The sequence below is a fragment of the Hyaena hyaena genome, unplaced genomic scaffold (genome assembly GCF_003009895.1).
Source record: "Hyaena hyaena isolate Hyena2069 unplaced genomic scaffold, ASM300989v1 scaffold_127, whole genome shotgun sequence".
In the NCBI taxonomy this organism is placed as follows: Eukaryota; Metazoa; Chordata; class Mammalia; order Carnivora; family Hyaenidae; genus Hyaena; species Hyaena hyaena.
The window spans coordinates 1648134-1672209 of record NW_024080758.1 but is presented as its reverse complement, the minus strand read 5'-3'; the positions used below and the strand labels follow the sequence as shown (position 1 = coordinate 1672209).

Here is a 24076-nt window from a genome sequence, read left to right as displayed (position 1 = left end):
TTGGAAATCTATCAAAATAAGGTACATTTCTTTTGACTATTTTATTCCTCATATATTTTTAAAAACACAGATTCCTAATTGTTACTGGAGACTCAGTTGTACAGGTAAGGGGCTAGTTTAAGGGCTCACTTAATTTCCAGTTCGGATTCATACAGACACAAGGCTATCATGGTCTATAAAATGATAAAATTTTCAGTAAGTCAAATTATTCATTTGACCATTTTTGCTGGGTCCTTCCAGCAAGGGAGAAACTCTGAAGGAACCTTGGCCATCAATGTGTTTAGAGAGGTATTGGAAGTCTACACCATCTCCCGCCCTGAAACTCCAAATAGACCCCATGAGATGCCCTCTGTCACGGACATCTCTCCTGTCGTGGGCACCTTGAACTCCATAGGTCTCCTTTCACAACTGTGAAAACCTTAGGCCCCTCGCAACCTGAACTCAAGATCTGAGGGTCATTTTTTGCGTTCCAAAGCAGTGGGTCATTGACTAAGAGGCCTGGAATAAGGTTCTGAAATCTATGTTTTTCAACCATGCTTTTCAGGTAGGTCTGGAGAACAACCAGCTATCTGACAATTGCTATGTAGACGCTCCCAGAAACAGACTGATTCAAGCTGCATTTCACTGATGAAGGAGATCTGCATGGGGGGGCGGGGGTGGTTCTGTGTGCATTAGTACTGGGAATTGATTTTGGTAACATTACTTAGAGCAGTTATTCTCAAATTTTAATGCTCTTGCTAACCGCCTGGAAATTTAGTTAAAATAAAGGTTCTGTCTCAGCAGGTGTGGGACAAGCCCAGAGATTCTGCATTTCTGATAAATTCCCAGTGATGCCCGAGCTGGCCCCCTGACCATTCTCTAAGGAGCAAGGACATGGACCATCCCAGAAGCAGGGTGCTCTACGCTGTATAAATCAGTTAGCCTTCGTGTTTCCTGGAACAGGAATTATGGGAAATGCAAATTCCTTGCTGAATGAAATAAGAAAACTTATCACCAATCCAGCAACCAATTACTACAATTCCATCCTCCAAAGATTACTGGAACGGCAGGTGAAGAGACAATTGTTTGGATGACAGCAAGTCGTTTCATAAATAGACTCAGGTAAGAGCCACTGCAGCCCGGCTCACCCTACTCCCAACCACAGGAGAAGAGTTGCAGTACCATCTTGTGTCAAGTACACCGTTTCTCTCAGCTGAACGGACTGTGCATGCTGACCCCGAGTCACACTACAGAAGAGAGTTTTGGCAAGTGGATGACAAAATCCAGCGTGTTTCATCGTGAATCACAGTAAGATCAGTTGAAGTCACACCACCTTGGGGTTCTCTGGAGGGAGCACTGATGGTTCTCAGAGGTTTGCTCTGAAAAAAAATTTCCCACGGGAAATGGTGCAGGAAAGTGAGGCTTCTCTGATGCGGATGCAAGCGATTCTCTGACAGAGATGAGATTATGACTGATTTGAGTAGGACGGGAAGTAGACGTAAGTGTCGCTGCCTCTCACTTTCTGGGGATGAGGTGGAGGTTGAAGAGCTGAGAGAGCTAACGGAGGAAGCTGGGAACTGGATTATTCAAAGGGAAGGCAGAGGAAAATGCTGGTGAGAGGGAAAGAGGTTCATTCTTTTTATCTGTTTGGATGATTCAGATGTGAGATTTGACTCGGCAAACAGTTCAAACAAATTTAGTTCGAACAAACTGTCAATCCAACTTTTGGACACCAGTGTCAATTCAACTTTGGATTTTATCAAGAACGTATCAGTCATTAGGCTAATAGTACCACCAGTGATTACCGTGTAGTTCACCATTTGTTTTAAAATGTAAAGAGTAAGACGGGTCAAATGCAAATATACTTGCCCTTTCACAGCAATGCGTTTAGTAGGATCACAGCCAGCGTATATTTGGAACGCCTAAAATGAAGCAATTTAAGTGGTGAGATCAGCGGTTCCAATTCTCATGAGCTAAAACCAATTATATCTAAGATTTGAAATAATAACCTTTTAAATGTAGGGTTTATTATACTGTTCTGTGCTGTTTACTCCTTTCTGATCGCATTTCTTTCTTCTGTCTTTGTTTCCTGTTGCCCATACTGTGGCCCAAAGGTTAGTGCTCTGCTTTTTGACTTCAGTATCTCAGAAAACTGACCCAATCTCACCTTTACCAGCACCTCTATGACCATGATCATCAACTCTGTTCTTCCAGCTTGCACCTGGCTCAGCTGGTAGGTTTCTATAACATATCTAGTTATTCATTTTACTTCTTTTAGCGACCTGGTTCTTCCCTGACCAGGATGCCTATTCCAATTTCAACCTGGCTCCCAGATACCTTCCTCATTGCTGTCTACCCTGTCCCCCCAACGCCAGGCTTCCTAGGTGTGATCTAGACACTCACTTTCTGTCTTACACATGTTCCATATGTTGCATATTTCCACAAGGCAAATCTGGAAAAAGCTCTAATACTCCCTACCCCAGAGCAGGACTTGGGGATCAGAGGATGGGGATAGAGACCAATGTCCAGCTGAGCCTGATGGATTTAAAAGAGTTACACCTGTGAACCCAAGGCCCTTCTGCCTTCCTTTGAAAGGCAGGCATCGCAGCAGGGGTTCTTGGATTTTATTGCCTGTACCACCTGATCTCGGTCACAGGTCCTGATTTGTTCTCTCAGCAACTCTACCTACAGTCCTTGCCATCCGTCATCATCACAGCTTTGTTTTCCAATCACAGAAGCATGGGCCTGCCCTTTATCTTGACTAAACTATCCATTTGACACACGTGATTGACCGAGGTCCTCAAATCTTTCAGCCAGGACCCTCCATCACTTGATGTCTTAGTCTTAACATCCCTCTCCCCTGGGGACCAGTTCACAAAAATCAAAAACTATGCCTGGGGTTAAAAATCTAACTTGACCTACAGGTGGAATTCCAACAGGGGCGTCTGTACAGAGTTTGGGTCACACAAATAAGGCTGTTTTCTGGGCCCCCCACGCGCCCACTGCTACGGGGCTGACAGTGTTCTCAGGACTGGATACCTAATTAGAGGGATTCTGGCATATAGCCCAAATGAAAACCATGAGCTGAATGGTTTTCTTTCTTTAATATTACTCTCCAATTTTAGTGTCTGTTCTGCCGAAGCAAACACTCAACATCATTCCCTAAAGTGCAGAGACGGGGTAGGACTGCTCTTCACTTAGCTCAGAATCGGACAGAGCACATGCCCTGTAACTGGACAGAACAACTGAACGGAGACAGGAATATCAAAGGCTGTCAACACAGAAATGTTGGATAATGCATTCAGTAGTGTCGCCACCTCTCCCTGGGAAAACTGATCCTGGGAGGAATCGCCAAGGCTTTCTGGGGACTTGCTCACCAGGGTGGCTTCACTGCAGTCAATACAAAGTACCCCTAGTGGGGCTCCGAGGGCGGCTAGATTTGAACTGTCGGTGTCTTGGGGTGTGTGGAGGAGGAGAGACAAGAAACAAACTGGTAATCTTGGATGGCTGCTCTGTGATGGGCACTGTTCTGGGCACTTTACACAAATGGGTCACGCTTAATACTCTCTAGAGTGGATAAATACCGGAAGACCCATTTCCCTTTTGCAAACAAGGCAGCGGTGAATTCCCGTTGAGCAGCTTGTCCCAGCCGGTAGGCGGCAAGGCTTGGATCTGAACTCGGGTTAGATTAACCTGCTTTTGGAATGGCTGTGCTAGGCAGCATCCGGTGGTTGGGATCCCTAACAAATCTAGTGATGAGGCAGGAAAAGGGACGGAGGCACACAAGGTGCTTCGGGAAGGCAGCTTGTACGGGACAAGCACCCGGAGGTGGAAAACACAGACGTAGGCTGGGGAAGGACTGCCTAGGTTGCGGTTTCCTGCCTCCTGTGACGATGAAGCCAGGAAGGCGGCGGAGGAGGCAGGCCTGGGAGTGGCCGGCGTGCACCTGCCCAGGGAAGCGATGTGCGTGTCAGCCACACTCAAGCTTGGATCACATCCCTCCAAATTCATTCAGGAAGCTCGCCTGCTAGGAACAGGTTCCTTGTGCCAGGATCTTGACGTGCAGGGACTGTTCTCTCATGTACCTTTGAATTCTTCTTGTAGGGATTCCTCACTGTGTTATGCCTGGTATATAGCAGTTACTCAATATATGTCTCTTGATTGTTAATTAGGCTGGGAGGGGATAAAGAGAGGAGGCATCCCTTGGAGTTAGAACGGACTCAGAAGAGGTGGTGGTGGTGAAGAATTCGTGTTCAATTTCTTTGTGCTTCCGGCCACCTGAACACCCTGGTGGGATTTCAGGGCGCTGTGCTGTGGTGTATGCGTCGGATCCCCTTTGCACCAGCCTGCTCAACCTCTACTGATTCTTCAACAGTCCAGCTCTTCTGGCTATTTGATAACTATGTATTTCTCATCCCCTCACGCTTGCTCTTGTTTACCCCTAGGGAAGGGTCGTCTTTGGACCTAGCGCCCAGACTGAGACAAAGAAACCAAGTACCTGATACATTATTTTTCGAATGAAGAAATGATCGACTTTTTTGAATAAAGAAATAAATGCAGGATCAATGTAGACTTGACTGGCAGTCTCTGACAAAGCACCCAACTTCTGTTGTTCTCATTAACGTCAGTTTTCCTTTATACAGTTTTATTTGTCTTCCTAAATTAATAATTTTACAGTTTTGTATGTGTTTATGTATCTTACTTTTTTTTGATGCTAAACCCATGGAAGGCAGAGCTGTGGTCTGTTCCCAGAGTCCTGTTCCCTGATCTCTTCCCTACAGAGAAACAGCGCAAACGTAGGAGGGGAGTAGTACTCTATGGGTTATTCAGTTCACCACCGTTATCACCACCACGGAGGTAGAGGTTTTGATCTACCCATGTCACTCACCTTCTGGGCTATCGGACATGTTCTTGCTGAGGCGCTAGGCCTGACATGAATAAGCTGAAGACCCATGTTCTCGTTTCTAGGAGAAACAGCACATGCAGGTGATTATAGAATCACAGGGGAGGCAGGCACGATCCTGCCTTTCTGTAGAGCCCATGAAACATCCCATGTACACGAGGTGACTGAGCCCCACGAGGAATTCTAGAGGCCTAGAAGGGGGTGGTGGTGGTGGTGGCCACTCGCTGCTTCTGCTAAGGCAGCTCTGCACTGTGGTCACTCCGTAAAGCTCTTGGCGCCTCACGGTGGGCTGGTGTTGGGTCGGCCCGATGGGAAACAGAAATGAGCAGCTATCAACGTTTCAACCCCTGTTTTATAAACACCCCCAGGCCCTAGAGAAGGAGGCTGTGCTGGCGACATTTTGTCCTGCTCTCTGATGGGATCGGAAGGTCATAGCCGCTCTGTTTGTTCTTTCTCTAGCCTCGACAGATCTGTTCCTCCCAACACTTTGGGAACAATAAAGAGTGAGGTATGAAATTAGTTTCCTGAACCACATTAGGCCACATAATATGATCTGATTGGCAGCAAAAGTGAGATCAAACTTCTAGGTGATGAAGTGCACGAGAATTATTTTGTGTTTGGAGAGAATGGGAACAAACTCCAGTTTGTTTCGAAACAACTAGAGTAAAACAAACTAGCCATACACAAAGGTCTTTTTTCTTCCAATATCCATCACATTTTAATATTTATTTTTAAAATCATAATTAGGTAAATAAATAAGTTTGGATATAAACGGCACATTTTTATACTTTTAAATCACTGTACCATATTTCATCAATTTAAGATATGTACTTTTTTTTTCTCATTTAACACCTTTGAAATCAGGAAGCATCTTATAATCTTAACTATGTCATTTATGATTTGTTTCCTAATATATTTGATTTGATAAATACAGTAATATACCATAAATCTGTGAAGGACACTATAATAAATGCTGCATCTATAATTTTCTAAGTTTTTTTTTTGAGTGAGAGAAAAAATGTGAGTGGGGGAGGGGCAGAAAGAATCCCAAGCAGGCTCCATGCTGTCAGTGCAGAGCCTGATACGGGGCTCGATCCCATGACCCATGAGATCATGACCTGAGCCAGAATCCAGAGTCAGACACTTAACCAACTGAGCCACCCAGACACCCCTGCATTTATAATTTTCTATACAATTTTTCTTATCGATTTTATTTTCTTGCCACAGCTGATTTCAAAGCTTTTGGTATTTTTTCTCAAGTCTTGGACTGACCTCAAGTGTTCTGGACAGTTTGATTTGCATTCTATAGCAACAGAATTCTGAGTAAATATCCAGAAAACCAAAAATACCCCAAGGAACACACAACAGTAGAAGAATCAAGAGAAAAGTTGGCAGGTGAGGGGGCGAGGGATGAATTGAGCCTCCCTGAGTACTGTTTCTAAAGTAGCCTTTTCTCCCTCCCCTTCCTGGTCTCCCTCTCCCTCTTCATTCTGTTTTCTTTCTTTAATAACAGTTAAAACTATTTGAAATCATCTTGCTCATTTATTTGATGACTCATTTGTCTTTTCCCACAAGAGATATGTCCCATGGCAGGAGTACCTCCTTTCTTGTTCACCGTGTATTTTGAACACCTAGAAAGTGCTTGGTGTAGAGTAGGTACTCAAACTCACTTAGAGTAGCAGTGCTGTTTTTCCAGAGAATGTATCGAGTCAGGACATAATGATAACCCTAGAAATGCCTTAAGACACAATTCCAGATTAGTTGCTTCCTCCAGAAATTATGTGCTCAGGTCCTACCAATTCCAAGAAGAGTCAATGATGGTGTTTTCTCTGATTCTACTCAAAGACTTTCCGATATTAGTTCCAGTCTACCCAAGGATAGTATGTGAAGACTTTGGGATGGGAATGAACGATAAAACACGCTCAAAAATTACTGAATTAAGAAATGGCTCGTTTTTTTGCATCTTCAGTTGGATGAATGAAAACTTTGATAGGTTTCATTTCATTACAAGGAGTATTTTACATTTTTATACAGAATAGTAATTTCACATGTATCCAGACATTTAAGGAATTTGAAATCTGGATATTTAAAGTGATATGAGGCCACTGAAATAAAAGAATACCTAGAAATCAATAACCTCGATAGCATATTTCGTACCAAATAGGTTCTTTTAAAAGTCATACTTACTGCAACTTGAAGTAATCATCTACTGCTTCATAATTCTTAGTTTGAAAAAATGTTATTGTCTGGAAAAGAAAATGAGAGTTTATTTAAAACAGGAAAACTGGGAATGGGGACAATGAACAAGACAAATCAAGACAGATTTGAAACTTTCTTTAGGTGAGAAAAATATATTTAGCATTTTTCCAATTTATTTTCTTTTCTAACTTAGAAACTCCAATTATGTATATATTAGATTTCCTTTGTTACATTTTTCTTATTTTCTCTTCTAATTGCTTTTTAACACAGTCCTTTTATTTCTAATGCTTCTCTTTCCCTCTTCATTTATTTTCGTCATTGTAATATTCCCATTTAATTTTTTAATTTTTCATTTCATTCCTGATGTGCGACCAGCCTTCTCCTGTTCCTAATAACCTTGTCTCTGCACCTTTTTATTTCTTCTTTGAGGTTTTTAAAATAATTACGAATGTAATGTTGTCCATAATTTTTGAGACTATGAGGAGTTATTTGCCTGAACCTTCCTCCTCTTGTTTATGAGTAATTTAAAAAAATCTGTTTGCCTTGTATATATGTCCTTGCTAATTTCTTCCACCTGGGGCACGATTCATCTCAGTGTTCAGTCTTCCAGAAAGTTTCTATCTTTTCAGAATAAATCCAGTTATAGAATATGTATGAATTTAGAGGCAAAAAAATTATAAGCTCTATATTTTTATTTTAACTTTTTTTAAACATTTATTTATTTTTGCGAGAGAGAGGGCGAGCAGAGGAGGGGCAGAGAGAGAGAGAGAGAGGGAGATACAGAATCTGAAACAGGCTCCAGGCTCTGAGCTGTCAGCACAGAGCCCGTTGCGGGGCTCGAATTCATGAACTGTAAGATCATGACTTGAGCAGAAGTTGGACGCTCAACCGACTGAGCCACCCAGGTGTCCCATAAGCTGTGTAGCTTTAAAGCATGATAACTATAATCAGTATATCTCAAGATTGCTTTTTTGGTGGTATGTCTTTGTGTTATATATATTTATACCTATCTTCAGAGATATCAACTTGGCTCTGGCTAATCTGGTGTGACTAGAACACAGACGTTGTACCTCTAAAATAACCTCTGCAAAAAATCTTACTTCTGAGACAAAGCTTATTTATTAATATCTTGGATGCCAAATGGCATTAAATGAAATACACAATCTCTTGTGATAAAGTTGGAGGCTGTGGACGTCATCACATTAAAAATAAATCTAGTTCATGTTCAAGGAAAGGAACTAGTTGTCAAATTTACACTTAAGTGGTGCTTGAACTTGGGTCTGTAGCTCAACCAGCATATATGTATATTATTTTGGATCATAATCACTGAAAATATTCGCCCAGTGAAACTATTTAAAATATATATATTTTGTGAATGTGATAATCTGTTTAAAAACCATTTCATCATAAATAATTAGAAATGATTTGGAGACTTTGATTTCCAGGAGTGGTGGATAAGGTCATATGGACATATTTTTGCTCTTAAAAACAAACAACACAAAACCTGTGAACATCAACCTTTGAGAAGTCACCTTTAGAAGCATCAAATAACTGACGACAAAGTAGAGAACTCTTAGCCCAAAGACTGAGGGCAATTAGGAATCTAGAGAAGAGAGCAGAACACTAGAGGCCATAATCTATTCTTCCTCTAAAGGCATTTTTCATATTTGTCAGGAGAGGGAGAATTCAGGACAGAGAATAAAATTGGATATTCTCTCTACATTAACCTGTGTTATCAGAACACTGTATTCCCAGGGTAACAGTAAGTCAGGATTAAATTTCTGCCCTCCTTAGCCTTCCAGTGATTTTAGTAACTATGTGATCAGAAAAAGCAAGAAAAGGAAAAAAAGGTTCTCCTAACAATTGCTAGCCTACCTATGGGTATGTTCTTGTATGGCTTTATATCGGAGAATTGTTTGCCCAGAAGACTCGGGATTTAAAGAAGTTTCAAGGGAGTGGTGCCCCTACATACTAGCAAACACAGAACCTCTTAAGATCAAGGCATATTCTTACTCAACTTCAGGGGATTCTTACAGTTTTACAAAGGTAGTTGCACATAGTTGAGAATAAGCAAGCACACAAGGAAATAAGGCATGCATGAGGAATAAGCAGAATAAACAATGATGAGGGAAAACAGACTGCAGATATGGAGGTAATAGGTGCAGATTATAAAACAGATATGTTTACTAGTGGTGTGGAGATAAATGACAATTTGAAAATATCTGTTGTGTAAAAGAAACTATAGGGATCCCTGGTTGGCTCAACCAGTTAAGCGTCAGACTTTGGCTCAGGTCATGATTTCACGGTTTGTGAGTTCGAGCCCCACATCGGGCTCTGTGCTGACAGCTCAGAGCCTGGAGTCTGCTTCAGATTCTGTGTCTCCCCACTTACTTGAGCACTAAAATGATTAGCCTAGGAGTATAAATTGATTCCATCTCCCAATGTATACTCCTTTCCCTCCATCCCAAATATTCTAAAAATGTCAGAGCCCGCTACGAGGGCCAACTTATCTGGGAAGCAGTTTGTTCCAAAAATCTCACTCTTGCCCCACTGGGATTCTACTCAGGAAGTATTGGGCTGAGTGAGCAAAGCCAGTTATATCTCAGCCAACAAATGATGTGTGTGGATCTTGTCCCAATTTTGCCACTTACTGGCTCTGATACCATTTCCTTTCTCTCCATAATGCCATAGATATAAAATGCTTATTACTGTGTCTTGCAAAGAGTAAGTTCTTAAACTGCAGCTAACATCTTTTTCTAACAGAATTAAAAGCCCTACCTCAGTGGTTCTCTTCTAAAAAAAAAAAAAAAAAAAAGACTCTACGTCTCCCTCTTTCTCTGCCCCTTCCCTGCTTGTGCTACATCTCTCCCTCTCTGTCTCCCTCAAAAATGAGTATTTTTTAAAAAAGAAAAGAAACTATAAACATGTCCGTGTGTTTTTAAGGGGAAAAAAAACCTTCTAGAGATGAAAACTACAAGAGTCAAAATAAACACACAGTGTATGATTTTGGCATCAGATTAGTCATGGCAAAAAGGAGTGAAGTGGAAGACAGATTGGAAGAAATTATAACAATGTATAAAAGATAAAGGATGGACAATAAAGAAGAAAGTGAAAGACTCATGGGGAATAGATAGAAGTTTAGCTTTTGTTTCATCAGTGTTTCAGGAGGAAAGACAGGGACAGAGGCAAAGATGATATTTGACACGATACCTGATAAAGACAGTGATCCACAGATTCAAGAGGCCCAAGAAATCCCAAGAAGGATAAACGTAAACATCTAGATGTGTCATAGTAAAAGTATAGAATGCAAAGAATAAAATCATAATTCATCAAATCTAGGATGCCACAGGTGTAAGACTCATCCTGATGTCATAGATGGTTAAAAAAAACAACTATGCCTTAGAACTGATGAAATGGGTGGTGGTAGAAGTAGCAGTAGGTACGGTGGTGATTGTAGCGGTAGTAACTCATAAATAAATAGAGTTCTTGCCAGGTGCCAGATGCAGCTCCAAGTGCTTTACATACATAAATTCATCTCATCCTAGGGCACCTGGAGGGCTCAGTCAGTTAAGCATCCGACTTCAGCTCAGGTCATGATCTCACAGTTTGTGGGTTCGAGCCCCGTGTCGGGCTCTGTGCTGACAGCCAGCTCAGAGCCTGGAGCCTGTTTTCAGATTCTGTGTCTTCCTTTCTCTCTGACCTTCCCCTGCTCACGCTGTCTCTATATCTCTCTCAAAAATAAATAAAACACTTAAAAAAATAAAAAAACCTCATCTCATCCTAATAACCTTACGAAGTAAATAGCATGATAATAATTATATCCTTGTATTTTATATAATAATATAATGAAATTATATTAACATGTTAACATAATTATGTATTCATATATTTTATTACATATATTATTATCATCATCATTACTTAGATGAGGGTACGAAGGCATAGAAAGGTTAAAAAATTTGCTTCTCCCTTTGAATTGGTGTTTTTGTGTTTTTTGGGTAAACACCCAGTAGGGTGATTGCTGGATCAAAGGGTAGTTCCATTTTTAACTTTTAGAGGAGACTCTGTACTGTTTTCCAGAGTGGCTGCACCAGTGTGCGTTCCCACTGACAGAGCAAAAAGGTTCCCCTTTCTCCACATCATTGCCAACACCTTGTGTTTTTGCTTATGTTTTTTATTTTACCCATTGTGACAGGTATGATCCATGCACCCCTATGTTTATAGCAGCATTATCTACAAGAGCCAATTATGGGAGCAGCTCAAGTGTCTACTGACTGATGACTGGATAAAGAAGAGGTGGTATATATGCAATGGGATATTACTCAGCCATAAAAAAGAATGAACCTCACCATTTGCAATGACATTTTTGGAACTAGAGAGTATAATGCTAAGAATAAGTCAGAGACAGACAAATATGATTTCACTCAGATGTGGAACTTAAGAAACCAAATAAATGAGCAAAGGGAGAAAAAAAAGAGAGACAAACCAAGAAATAGACTCTTGGTCACCAGAGGGGAGAGGGAGGGCAGGGGAAATAAGTGATGGAGATTAAGGAGTGCACTTGTGATGAGCACTGGTTGATGTAGGGAAGTGTTGAAGCACCACTATACGGTGTACCTAAAACTAATATAACACTATATGTTAACTATACTGGAATTAAAACAATTTAATAAAAAATTAGATGTAAAAGCAGTCTTAAGAGGAATTTTATGGAATTAAATTTTTAAAAACCTTGCTTAATGTCATCAGCTAATAAATAATATTTTATTAAAATAGGTAAATTTTACATCCTTGGCCATCTGTATATTTTGATTGGTAACTATTATTCTGAAGTTCTGAACTGTAAATGGGCAAATGCACACTAGACAGCCCATTCTTGGAACGAAAATTTATGAGAGCATCTGCAGATATTGGGGTGAAATCATGAAAGAAAATTTTCCTGGGCTGAAAGAAAGTGCAAATCTTTTGTTTTTTTGTTTTTGTTTTTTTTCCTGGAAGAGGGGGGTAATTCAGTTTCAGAAAAGCTAGTTAAAGATACTCCTTGCTTCTTGAAACATGATCAATCAAGTCTCATTTTATTTATTATGTTTTACTTTTCCCCTGTACCTTCTTCCCTCATTTTCTTCCCCACGGTAGACCACCATAATGTGTATCAAACAAGCATGACATCATCATGGTGGTGTCACATATCCTTGGGTAGCTTTGTACCCACGTAAAATGAATAATGCTTTTCGTTTTGTTGCTTGTGATCTGTATGTGTGATTTGTTTCCAATTTTCATAAATGTTACCATATGATCGATCTCAGTTTCTCACTTAACATGGTCTTCTGCTCAACACTGTTTGAAGATCTATCCCTATAACTGTATGCAAACCTGAATCAGCTTTCTTTGTTTCTAAACCTGTTTTTTTTTTTTTTTTTTTGCCAGACTGCATTACTATTGTAGTTGTGGAATGAAATATTATGAACTGGTGAAATGAGATTTACTGCTTCTCTGAGAACTAAATTGATTGCTTTGGAAAGTTTTAATAAAGAAATTGCAGAATTAGGGATGAGCAAGCTTACAGTAAAAAGCTGGTAAAAAATAAAAAATCTAAAACTTTTGTGCTGTTTTCCCAGGGTCATTAATTTTCCCCCTCCTCTACTTTAAAGAAATGGAAATAAGAACTCATAAATAATGCATTACAAATTAGGTTATTCAAGAAAGGACACGAGGTGCTCCAATAAGTTGACTTATTTCAAAGAAAAGCCTGTGGTCCTATATTAAAAGATTGACTAACGAATGCACGTTCATTTATTTTTAAAGTACAATGTTTCACATGTATCACGTTCATGTTTTAGGATTCTCTGCTTTAACTGACTTTGGAATTAACTGAACACTCCATTCCATTGCATCGGTTAAGAGGCCCACTCTTATATATGCTAAAGAAAGCTTAGCCTAGAAAGAGAAGGTGGGAAATAGAATATACAGTGTTTGGGAAAAAATTGTAGTAACACGTAAAATGCTTATGCTATAATGTTCATTGGAAAGTAGTATGCAAACTAATATATACAGTTCATTTGTAAACAGTAAACAGCTACCTGCTGCAATAATTCTTCTTCTTCCTGTAGGCACCTCCCTTTACAGCGTAAGTTTGCCGTTGCTCTCCCATTAAGAACTGGACTCTAATTCTCCATCCTGTTAACCTAGGCTGGCCTCATGAATTGCTTTGACAAATGGAATGTGGCCAAGCGTAGGCCTCAAGAGGCCTTATGGCTTCTGCTGACACGGTCTTGGAATACTGCCCTGAGACCACCTTGGGGAAAAGCCAGGTCCGGCCTGGACAGTAGAGGCCACATGGATCAGACACGAGTGCTCAGCTGATGTCCTTTCTACAAAGAAGCCAATGTGAGCACCAGCCACCTGAGGTGTGCTTGAGGCCATCTTGGATCACCTTGTCCCAGAAAAGCCACCAGATGACCACCTCATGAAGCAACCCAGATGAATCCAGCAGAATGGTCCAGCCTCTCACAACCCAAATGTTGACAAATAGAATTGGGTACTGTTTGAAGCCGTTGGGTTTTGGGATGGTGTTAATAGCATAAGAGATGGCAGATAGAAGTCTACGCAAAGCCACACATTAAAAAAAAAAAAAAGCAAGCAGATAATACAATGGATAGTCAAAGAGTTCTGCAGGAATGTGCTTTTAGGCAGCAAAGAGGCTTTGGATAATAAAAGTGAAATGGATAGCTCAGGAGCTAACGGCTTATCATTTATTATTTATTAAAAACTTACATATTTCTCAACATTTTCCAAGCTAACCTTAGAAGAAAAACCTTTTTTTAAACACACACACACACACACACACACACACACACACACACCAGATGAAGAGAGTCCTAATTTCTTTTCACATCAAGCATTGTTTACCACAATCAGTTAATAGAAATCACTGCAACATTGGTCAAGATGACCTAAAATAAAGGATGAAGGTTGTTACGGGAAAACCTCATTTAATGTGGCCAACAATGCTAGATACTATTTTTTTGATCGGATTACAAAAAGTCAATATTGTAATTTTACCTTTATTACAATCACATGAATGCATTTTAAAATTATTAACTTACCATGGTTTTGGTGCAGTATCCTAGGGCAATTTCATAGTGAATGTGATGTTTCTCTTGTAATATTTTTGGGCCATATGATTCCACCATAATATACAGACCAACATTTTCTGGATAGACTATCTGAGTCCAGATGGATATGTTCTGTCCCTTGTCCAAAAAGTAGAAAACAGTAAAAATATTATTAAGAAATGCCACGTAGGGGCATTTCTCTTTGATAGTGAAAGCTACACTTTCTGCTTCTAGTCTTAAAGGATATTCCTGCGGATACACTGTGCCATTTTCAAAAACACGTATGAGAAACACTACACCAGAGGAACTCATTGCAGTCAATGACTTCATTGTACTGTTAATCCATACGTGTAGTTTCACTGCGTCTCTAATATTGGCCTTGAAATAGAACATTATATTATTTTTCATTTTCACCACCACATTTCCGTAATAATCTGGAAAAGGAAGAGAAAAGTTTGTGTTATTCTTAGTAACCGTGAATCCATGCACTTCTAAGCAAAGTAATTTTCTTTTGTAGTAAGGAAGGATTTATCTGTTCTGAGAAAGTTTGAGTGTGCAGACAGAAAACAACTTTACATGATGCAGAAGATCATGATCTCATGGTCTGTGAGTTTGAGCGCCACATCTGGCTCTGTGCTGACAGCTCAGAGCCAAGAGCCTCCTTTAGATTCTGTGTTTCCATCTCTTTCTGCCCCTCCCATGCTCATGCTCTGTCTGTCTCTGTCTCTTAATAATAAACACATAAAAAATTAAAAAATAATAAATGAGAGAGAGAATACTATTACAGATAATAAGCAATCTAAAAATTAAAATGGGAAACCTTTGCCAATAAAGTAGAAAATCCAGATAAAGTGAACGATTTCCTAAGGAAATACAAACTTCTCAAATTGACTAAAGAAGAGATGGAAGATTTGAACAGACCAGTTAGAGAAAATACAAATAATGAAGCATACAACATTCCTGCTTGGGAAGACCTATTATTGCACACATATCATCATGTCTTCAATAAATATTTATTGAATGCCTGTTATAGCTACACACTGTTCTAGAAACTTGAGAGGGATACCTTAAAAAAGCCAGCAAGTCCTCCTTCTTGTGTAACTTAACATTCCTGCACGGAAGGCAGTCAACAGGACATGAAAATAAGTGAGTTATGTGGTGTGTCAGGAGATTAGGGCTCTGGTAATCAAAATGACAGAGAGCTCATGCAGGTAGGAGCAGAGCAAAATAGGCTAGAAAATGAACCTGCTTGACACGAGTAATAAATAGATAATGAAAGTGGTATTTCAAATAAGTGGGGTAAGGGCTGGTTTTTAAAACAGTCATTTGAAGGCAATATCAGCTTTCAGTGGAAGACATACAAATAAAAAACAAAACCAAATTCTTAACTTATAACAAATGCAATTCTAGATGAATTAAAGATTGAAATATGCATACTAGAAAAATAAAAATGATAAAATATTTGGTAATATTCTTGTAATTGGAAAGGCCTTTCAAATTATGACATTACATCCAAAGTCACAGGTAAAAATATTAACACATTTAACTACACAAAAACACAAATTCTAAATACCAAATCCCTCCAAAAAAGTATAAGAAATCACACATAAGAGACCATATTTGCAATACATGTCAAAGATAAATGGCTGATATACACTCTGAGTAAAGAACGTATCAATAAGAAAAGAGATAACCCCATGCAAAAATATCTCATGAGTAAGAATGGGCAAACCATAGAACAATATGGCCAATAAACACATGAAACTAGAGATAACTTCTAATTATGAAATGAGTCATAAAATGAGAATTACCCATCTTTTTCTGTACTGTGAGTATATACGAAATACATTCTATGAAAACACACATTTTCTAATACATTTGGGGAAACAGACTGTGGCAACTTTTGCTGGAGGGCAAACTGGAAAGATTTATTGCTTTTTTTTTAAATATTTAGGGCTTTGATCCTTAATTCTACAGCTAATAACTTATATCAAAGAATACCTGTACAAGTGTACAAAAAAATCTATCCAGAAGCACATTTTCTGCAGCATTATTTGTAGTAGCAAAAGAAATGAAGCGTGATATCTCTCTAAATATCCATTTATACTCCTATTGGTTTAAATAATAGTACAAGTAAACCATGGAATACTCTATGGCAGTGATTTTTATATGTATTAGATGTTTTGAAAATATAGCTTATTATATTTTGAATTTTCTCTTTCCAAAGTCTGAATAAATTCACAGGAACTTTTGAATAGTGGGTTATTTGAGAAATGAAAATGGCAAAGGCGGAAGGCTTTCAACTTCATATTTCATACACTTAGGAATTGTTTCAACTTTTTATTTCCGTGTTTCCAAATGGCCCTCAGTACAACATTCAGACTGTAAAGTCCCTCTAAAATCTATCCCCAAGTATTGGGATGAGCACTGGATGTTGTATACAGGTGATGAATCACTGAATTCTACTCCTGAAACTAATATCGCACTGTATGTTAACTAACTAAAATTTAAATGAAAAAAATATTTTTGATGTTTATTTATTTTTGAGAGTGAGAGAGACAGAGCATGAGCAGGGGAGGACAGAGAGAGAGGGAGACACAGAAACTGAAGCAGGATCCAGGCTCTGAGCAGTCAGCACAGAACCCGATGCGGGGCTTGAACTCACGAAGGGTGAGATTATGACCTGAGCCAAAGCTGGATGCTTATCCAACTGAGCCACCCAGGTGCCCCCTAACTAAAATTTAAATTAAAAAGTGTACATATACTTTTTCATACATTTGTGTAAAATGCATATACCCATGCAGATATGTTAGTGGAATGTTGTGTTGAGATGAAGGTAACATTAAAAAACTATTTTCTATTAAAAAAAAAAAGTAAAAAGTAAAATCTATCTCCAATTTAGAGCAAGCTGAGTGAGATAGGGATTCATTCCTGGATGTCAAATCTAAGACGCCTACTCATCATCCAAGTGTATCCAGAAGGCAGCTGCGAATAGGGCTTGGAATTCGGGTGAGGGGTCATTGGCCAGAGGGCAGAGCAAATGTAAACAGAACTCAGAAGATGCCTGAAAACCAAACCTTGAGGTGCTTCTCCATTTGGGAATCAGGAAGATGAAAATGGAAAAGAGGCTGGAGAGGAGTAGATGAATGAGGTAGCAGAAAAAGTGAAAAAGTGATACCCCAGAAGTTACGTGAAAAAAAGTGTTTTGAAGGGGAACACTCTTGGTGCTGTTGGTGGACATGCAAACTGGTGCAGCCACTCTGGTTCCTCAAAAAACTAATACTAGAACTGCCCTACGATCCAGCAATTACACGACTAGGTGTTTATCCAAAGGATCAAAAATACAGATTCAAAGGGATATGTGCACCCCAGTGTTTCTAGCATCTAGCATTTCTGTTATCAACAATAGCCAAACTAAGGAGGGAGCTCAAATGTCCATCAACTAATGAATGGATAAAGAAGATGTGGTGTATATATATACAAAGAAATAATACTTAGCCATTAAAAAGGATAAAGGCAAATGGCAAATCTTGCCATTTGCAATGACATGGATGGGCTAGGGTGTATTACACTAAGCTAAGTAAGTCAGCCAGATAAAGACGAGCACCATATGATTTCACTCATACGTGGAAGCTAAGAAACAAAACATGAACTTGTTGAAAGGGGTAAAAAGAGGAGAGGGAGGGGCGCCTGAGCGGCTTAGTCGGTTGAGCGTCCGACTTTCGCTTAGGTCATGATCTCGCGGTTCCTGGGTTCGAGCCCCGCGTCGGGCTCTGTGCTGACTGCCAGCTCAGAGCCTGGAGCCTGTTTCAGTCTGTGACTCCCTCTCACTGACCCTCCCCTGCTCACGCTGTCTCTCTCTCTCTCTCCTAGAAATAAATAAAAAACATAAAAAAAATAGCTAAAAAAAAAAAGAGGAGAGGGAAATAAATCACAAGTGATTCTTAACGACAGAGAACAAATGGGATTGATGGAGGGAGGCGGGTGGGGGAGGGGCTAGATGGGGGATGGGCACTAAGGAGGGCACTTGTTGTGATGAGCATTGGGTGTTGCATGTAAGTGATGAATCACTGAATTCTATTCCTGAAGCCAGGGTTGCACTGTATGTTAACTAAAATTTCAATAAAAGCTTTAAAAAATAAACTTCAAAAAGAAAAGGTGTTTTGAGAATAAGGCCCTGCTGAGTGGTTTCCCATGCTGCTGCCAGGTCCTGGAAGATGGTTGGGAATTGGCCACTGGGTTAGCACAGTGGAGGTCATCGAGAAGCTTAACAAGAGCAGTTTCCGTGGAATATTTGATTAGAGTGCCTTCAAGAGAAAGGGAGGAAAGAGGAAAAAATGAAACTAGGCAATCTTTTTTAGGGTTTTGTTGTAAAGGGGAACATAAAAATCAAATGGCTGGGAGTTGAAAGGTGATAGAGACCAGGAAAGACTGATTAGGAATGACAGTGACCTTTCCTTTAAATCCCATGGTTAGGGTTATCTCCCAACTAGGCTTTTTGAAGATTGAACTTCCTATTTCTTGGCATGGCCTATAATGTTTGGTATGCTACCTCAGGAATAATAAGGTCAAGAATAACTACTATCAGCTGAAGGTTTACCAAGCGTCCAGTTTTATCTTAAGCATTTTACATGCAACCCCTTATCCGGTTGACACAGCCACCCTACCTTCTAGATTAGAATACTGAAGATTGGAAAGGTTCAAAAACTTGCTCATGGATGTGAATACGGGTCCTCTGAACTTTGCAACACCTGCCATAGCTTGGTTGTGTCCCCTCAGAAAAGATATGTTGACATTCTAATTCCCAGTACTCCTCCAGAATGTGACCTTATTTGGAAACAGGGTCATGACAGAGGTAATCAGTTAAGATGAGGTCCTACTGGAGCATGATGGGCCCTGGTGTCCTTACAAGAAGCTGGCGAAGACATGGGGCGAAAGCTACGTTGTGATGAAGGCGGAGGTTGGAATGATGCCACTGCAAGCCAAGGAATGGCAAGGCTTACCAGCAAGCCCCCAGAGGCTGGGAAGAAGCCATGAAAGATCCCCCTTTGGGTTTCAGAGGGAACATTGCATTGCTGACACCCTGAATGTGGACTTCTAGCCTCCAAAATTGAGACTATCAATTCCTGTGGTTTTAAGCCACCCAGCTAGTGGTAGCCCTAAGGAGCCCTAGGAAATGAATACAACACCGTATCACTTCCTACACTAAAATGCGTAGGTATCTGCTGATTAACCAAAATGAATCTACAAGGAAAAACCCAGAACTTGAGTTTGCCATTTCGCTACGTGAGATCATAGCTGACTTTCGTGGAGCTTCAAATATATCCCTTTGTAGGTGGTAAAAAGTACATCTTTCTGTACCCATATACCCATATTTTAGTCCGTTTATAATTGTTACATCTTCATAAGGAAGATATCTACTCTAATATATAGAATAATTTTTTTGCAGAATGAGAATGACTCACCTATGAAAACATTATGAATAGTGCTGTTCTGTGATAACCTTGATAAATTTCCAAATTCTGTAGGTGTTTGGATAATTCCCGTGTCGGTGAAATTTTGATAGCAATAGTAGAGCCTATGTTTGTCCCATAGTAATAAGTCTGGCATTGCTGAATATATAAAATATGCACTTAAAACAGTGTCGCTAGTGACATCTAATGCAAAGTCTTGTTTCATCCACTGCTCTGTATCTTCATTATATATTACCAGATAAATCTTTTTGTTGATTGAACATGTGGTGCAGTAATTTAATATTATGGCAAGTTCCAAAGGGTGTGCTAGAAATGCAACATTTTGTATAGTCAGTGTATCAGCTGGTGATATATTTAGAAGGCTTTTCAGTTTTTCAGTGGTCGTTAGTTTCACAAAGATAAGAGAAAGATATCCTAAGTAAACTTCATTTTTGGTCCAGACTGCCATCGCACTTCTTACTTTATTCTGTAACAAAATGGAAAATAATTTAAAAATCTTTGGTTTTAGGATTGGTCCTAACAATTCTGGTCTTCTAATTTGCTATATTTATTTATTTTATTATTTATTTTATTTTATTTTATTTTATTTTATTTTTTACAAATAGTTTATTGTCAAATTGGTTTCCATATAACACCCAGTGCTCATCCCCACAAGTGCCCTCCTCCATGCCCATCTCCCCCATCCCCCCCACATCCATCAGACCTCAGTTTGTTTCTCAGCATTCAAGAGTCTCTCATGGTTTGCCTCTCTCCCTTTCCCCCACCATTTCCCCCCTTCTTCTCCCCCATGGTCCTCAGTTAAGTTCCTCCTAATCCTCCTATACGTGCAAACATATGATATTTGTCCTTCTTTGCCTCTAATTTGCTATATTTAAAAGCAAAATGTAGTAACCACTAAGGTTGGACTTCTAGTGTATTTCTGAATAATACTCCAGGCATTGAAATATGTTACATGGAAATATATCATTTTATGTATATTCATGAATATAAGTTATTTCAGTAATTTTATTCTTTATCTCTAGAAATAACTAATTTTCATTACCTTTTAAATCCCCAGAGAGTATCAGCCTTCTCTTTTCTTATGAATTTACCCACTCTGGCTAGGAGTGCCCCTTTGATGTTTACTATGGTCAAGATATAAAGACCCTTCAAACATTAAGTTATTTTTGGAATTATAGCTTCCTTGGATATGCTATCAAGAGAAGAGAGAACTTGAAAACCTTAGACAGATCAATATTACGCTTTCATGAACACAGGCTGTTAGAGAGACTACTGTGTCTGCAACTCATTGGGCCTAATTTCATTTAGAAAGCCAAGATCCCTCTTCTTCCCTATCTCTTCTTCCCAATTGTTTCTAATTCTTAAGAGATTTTTACTTACTATGTAACTTTTATTTTCATGACAATCAAAAGGAGTGTCTTGGGCACATATTGCTAAAATGTCAATACTACCCAAGCAATCTACATATTCAATGCAAGCCCTATATAAAAAACACCAGCATTCTTCATAGAGCTACAGCAAACAATCCTAAAATTTGTATGGAACCAGAAAAGACCCTGAATAGCCAAAGCAATCCTGAAAAAGAAAACCAAAGCTTGAGGCATCACAACTCAAGACTTCAAGCTGTGTTACAAAGCTGTCATCATCAAGACAGTCTGGTACTGACTGGTACAAGAACAGACACATAGATCAATGGAACAGAACATAGTACCCAGAAATGGGCCCACAAACATATGCCAACTAATCTTTGACAAAGCAGGAAAGAATACCCAATGGGAAAAAACCAGTCTCTTCAGCAAATGGTGTTGGGAAAATTGGACAGCGACATGCCGAAGAATGAACCTGCACCACTCTCTTACACCATATACAAAAATACACTCAAAATGGGTGAAAGATCTAAATGTAAGACAGAAAGCCATCAAAATCCTAGAGGAGAAAACAGGCAACAACCCCTTTGACCTCAGCTGCAGCAACTTCTTAGTTGACATTTCTCCAAAGGCAAGGGTGTAATCAAAAGCAAAAATGAACTATTGGGACCTCATCAAGATAAAAAACTTCTGCACAGTGAAGGAAACAATCAGCAAAACTAAATGGAAGCCAAAGGAATGGGAGAAGAAATTTGCAAATGACATATCAGATAAAGGGTTAGCATCTGAAATCTATAAAGAACTTATCAAACTCAACACCCAAAAAGTGAATAATACAGCGAAGAAACGGGCAAAAGACATGAACAGACATTTTTCCAAGGAAGACATCCAGATGGCTAACAGATACATGAAAAAAAAAAATTCAACGTCACTCATTGTCGGGGAAATACAAATCAAAACCACAATGAGATACCACCTCACACCTGTCAGAATGGCTAAAATTAACAGCTCAGGAAACAATAGATGTTGGTGAGGATGCGGAGAAAGAGGAACACTTGCAGTACTGCTGGGAATGCAAACTGGTGCAGCCACTCTGGGAAACAGTATGGTGGTTCCCCAAGAAAGTTAAAAATAGAACTACCCTATGACCAAGCAACTGCACTATCCAATCCTATCCAAAGGATACAGGTGTGCTAATTTGAAGGGGGACATGCACCCCAGTGTTTATAGAAGCACCATCGACAATAGCTAAAGTATGGAAAAAGCCCAGATATCCAAGGACTGATGAATAGATAAAGAAGATGTGGTATATATATATATACAGTGGAATGTTACTCAAAAAGAATGAAATCTTGCCATTTGCAACAACATGGATAGAACTAGACTGTACTATGATAAGCAAAATAAGTCAGTCAAAGACAAATATCATATGATTTCACTCATATGTGGAATTTAAGATCAAAACAGATGAACATAAGGGAAGGGAAGCAAAAACAATATAAAAACAGAGAAGGAGACAAATCATAAGAGACTCCTAAATACAAAGAACAGAGGGTTGCCAGCAGAGTTTGGGTGGGGGGAAGGGGCTAAAGGGGTGAGGGGCATTAAGAAGGGCACTTGTTGGGATGAGCACTGGGTTGTTATATGTAAGTGATGAATCGCTGAATTCTATTCCTGTGTTAATTAACTTGGATTTAAATTAAAATTTTTTTTAAATAGGAAAAAAATAAAAACTTAAAAAAAAAAAGTCTAGAGCTTGTGCTGTTTAAATGAGTGTGAGACAATCCTCCAAGAGTAAATAATATTAGAAACAAAGTGATGGGCCCCTCACAGAAAAGACCCATAGTTGTGCTCATTCTTGGCAGAGGGATGGGAAGAGGAATCCATCATAAATATGACAGATAAGAACCTCAAGGAGCCCCAGCCGTGGAATGAGTTTTTATCCACCCACAAACTTTCCCATAGATCGTCACCGAGTGCATAGGTACAGTAAGCCAAAGGCTGTGGGACAAAGCCAGGGAGCTGAGAGATCTCCCTTAGCTATTCAGAGCCTCTCCCAAATAGGAAGCAGTAATCCTCTGAAGACAGAGGGGGCAGGCAGCAAGTGAGCAAGGTTGAGAGACATCATTTGTACTCGAGATTCTTGGCTACCATGAGCCAGGAGTGGGAGAAGGGAGCTGAGAGAAGCTCTCCCTCTGAGACATGCTTAGCCTTGACAAAGTGTAAGGCAGCCTCTCTGCCACAACTGGGGATGGAAGCATGAGACAGATAGACAGAGAGATAGAGAGAGAGAGAGAGCTCAATGCATGAAGAATCCAAGGGCAGATGAGAAAGGAAAGAGAATTCCTGAGTGATCAAAAAGCTGGCAGCTAGGCTATAAAGCAAGACAGCTGTCCTCGGATTTGGAGAGGTGGTGGGCCCGTTGTACAGTATGAAGAGATCTCTGGAATCTTGCCAGTGCTAAGAGCCCAAATATGGCTAAAGAGGTAATAACTGATAAAAATGGGAAGGACCTACTGGAAAAGATGGGCAACGTGAGGACAGAGACGGGGAATTTCAGCTGAGACATGTAAATGACATATATATATAAAAAAAGAACAAAGTGAAAATGTTAGAAATAAAAAATATGACATCAGGAATAAAAAAATTATTAGATGCATTCGAGAGTAAAGTGGGAAAAGCTGAGGGGCAGTGAACTTGAAGACAGGTTAACAGACAACCTGAAATACAAAGAATGAAGTAGAATAAACACAAAATGAACAGATCCAGATCTGTGGGGCAATATTAAATGGCGTCATCTGTGCATTTTTAAACTCCTAGAAGGAGAGGAAAAACAGAATAGTGCAGAAGAAATATTTGAGGAGATAATGTCCAAGAACAACCCCAAATTAACGAACGACATAATCCCAGAAACCCACGAAGCTCAGTGGAACCACAAACAGCACACAAAGAAAATCACACCTAATCATGAATAAATAATACATAATAAAAGAGCTGAAGAACAAAGATAAAGAGCAAATTCTAAAAGCTACAGATAAA

General features: G+C 39.5%; 1 protein-coding gene across 4 annotated transcripts in view; it reads right to left on the bottom strand.

The window, feature by feature from the left end:
- CATSPERE (catsper channel auxiliary subunit epsilon) overlaps positions 1–24076 on the bottom strand; it is a 151842-nt gene that overhangs the window by 32694 nt on the left and 95072 nt on the right. For all 4 annotated transcript variants that reach the window (XM_039237502.1, XM_039237501.1, XM_039237505.1 and 1 more), the window contains exons 10-14: positions 19662–20136; positions 14188–14630; positions 7070–7128; positions 4868–4943; positions 1849–1901 (exon numbers count right to left, since the gene is read on the bottom strand). In XM_039237502.1, coding sequence (XP_039093433.1) covers positions 1849–1901; positions 4868–4943; positions 7070–7128; positions 14188–14630; positions 19662–20136 — 1106 coding nt within the window. The remainder of the gene's footprint in view (positions 1–1848; positions 1902–4867; positions 4944–7069; positions 7129–14187; positions 14631–19661; positions 20137–24076) is intronic.